The following is a 2,067-nucleotide window of genomic DNA, read 5'->3' as shown; positions in this document are numbered from 1 at the left end:
CCAGCTGGAAGCCCCAGAATGTCATACAGAGCGGGAACAGGGGACACCCTCACCCTGTGCAGCCGGACGTGGTCGGTGCAGCAGAGACCGATCCTGCCCGACTGCTCCGTGCCCAGCCCTGTGGATTTAGCCCAGCCCAGTCGCTCGGGAAAGTTCCCAATAGCTCAGGGAGCTCACTGGACTCGTAAATTACAGAGCAGCTCACGTTTATCATACACATCGCTGCTTATCTTGTAAACTCATCTGCTGGGCTTGCACGAGCAGTTGATTTAACAGCATGTATATTGTTGAACTTGACACATCCAAGAGTCTAATCAAGCTTTAAGAATACCAGGGATGTCTGGCTGCTGGTGTGAGGTCTCCGTGATTCCTAAATCATTTCCAGGCGCGATCGTGGGCCAGGCTCCGCCGGGTTCGCTGCGGGTCGCATGGAATGTCCGTGTCGTACGGAATTGCAGAGGAGTTTTATCATGGTGCTGGCATCTGTTTAATGACATAAAATGATTAGATGTGTAAAAGGAAGAAGTTAATATCCTTTTTCCGTACACTTCCAAATGGGAAATGACTATAAATTAATTTTGTAGGGTAGAACGCCAGTGCCTAAGCGTGCTGCCTGTGTGGTGCTGCCCAGTACCTGTCACGGGAGGCGAGGGTGGTGCAGGAGGGCAGAGGTGGTGGGCTTGAGGGAGAACGGGCAAAGCTCTGCACTGTGGCTGGTCCCTCTTACCCTGCTGCTCCAGGTCCTTTCCTGCAGGACTGATTTGGTCGATCGACACTCCGTTTGTGGACGCTCTGATTCTTTCGGTGGTGATGGAGAGACCGCCGAGGCGCCGCTGCTTGCGACCGCTGCAGGCTGGTGTGGGGTTGCAGGGCTTTTTGGGGCTCGTGTTTTTAGGGGGAGTTGATGCACCTTCTACATATTTGGCAACAAGAACGCATAATTTTGTATCCTTCAGTATTTCTGCTTTTGAGACCCCCCAGGTATGGTGAGGTAGGAAGATTTCCATCCCTCTTCCTTACTCTCATGTTGAGGAGGAACTGCTTTCACTTTGAGCTGTGCATGGCAAGGGAAGTAACCTGGGTCTAATCAGGTGCAGTGCGTTTTAGTTTTGAATGAACTAACGGACCTTGAGTTGCATTTCTGCTGCAGCTTGACAAAACTACAGCAGGTGCTGGGGCTCTGTGCTTATTTACTTGCAAATCCTGTCAAGTGTGAACTTCATTTATGACTTCCCTAGCAGGTCGTGCTGCCGTGGTCACAGCTTCTGCAGCGTTTTGTCGCTGTTGCTTGTAAAATTTGTCACTGAGGGAAATAATGAGCCAAAATAGGCACAGGTGAGCACATGGAGACTCCGCGTGTCCAGATCCGTCAGGGCTCTTCTCAGACTTTGCAACCACAAAGATTTGAGCTGTGTTTGTATTTCGAAAATAAAGTTGCAATTTCACCAGAAAACTTTTATTTGTCTTATTGCCGTGGGAAGTTGCTGCTCTTGGTCAGGGGAACTGGTGGGTTTCCAGGTCTTGCCGTCGCTCGGGGCTCCTGGTGGAAACTACCCCTTCTCCCATGTGTACATCACGTGTCTCCTCTCCTTTCTAGATGATCATGGGAACAGCAATGGCAGTCATGTAAAAATCTTTTTACCGAAGAAGCTGCTTGAATGTCTACCAAAATGTTCAAGTTTACCGAAAGAGAGGCACCGCTGGAACACTAACGAGGTAGTTAAATCACTTACTTGTTCTTAAATGTACTAGCTGACTTGATGCCTATGGAGTGTTTTGTTAGAGCATGCCATGTGAGTTACAGGATGTGAATTCCCTGGCTCTGGAACTCGTTCTGTACATCATGAAGTCCTAGTACATGCTCAGTGAGCTTCAGGCTAGACTGGAAAGCAAATGTGGAAGCTGACTGCTCGTACAGTAGGAACTGCTGCTCGTGTGTGTGTGCGACTTGTCTCAGAGTCAGATCTTGTATCATCTTAATGACCTGTTTCAAAATGGTTTAAAATTAGATAGGTGTGTTTGCACCTTGCTGAACAATGTGTTACCTCCTTCTGTATGAAGACTTTC

General features: G+C 48.7%; 1 protein-coding gene across 1 annotated transcript; it reads left to right on the top strand.

The window, feature by feature from the left end:
- Nucleotides 1-754: 754 nt before the first annotated feature.
- LOC103805975 (calmodulin-binding transcription activator 1-like) lies at nt 755-1,716 on the top strand (the record flags this gene model as incomplete). The annotated part of the gene is made up of 2 exons (XM_009078645.1): nt 755-856; nt 1,598-1,716. Coding segments are annotated over 2 exons (221 nt in total), but the record flags the coding sequence as incomplete, so codon positions are not given.
- Between the last annotated feature and the right edge of the window lie 351 nt (nt 1,717-2,067).

This window comes from Acanthisitta chloris, unplaced genomic scaffold (assembly GCF_000695815.1).
Source record: "Acanthisitta chloris isolate BGI_N310 unplaced genomic scaffold, ASM69581v1 scaffold37830, whole genome shotgun sequence".
Taxonomy (NCBI): Eukaryota; Metazoa; Chordata; class Aves; order Passeriformes; family Acanthisittidae; genus Acanthisitta; species Acanthisitta chloris.
This window is presented reverse-complemented; position numbering and strand designations above follow the sequence as displayed.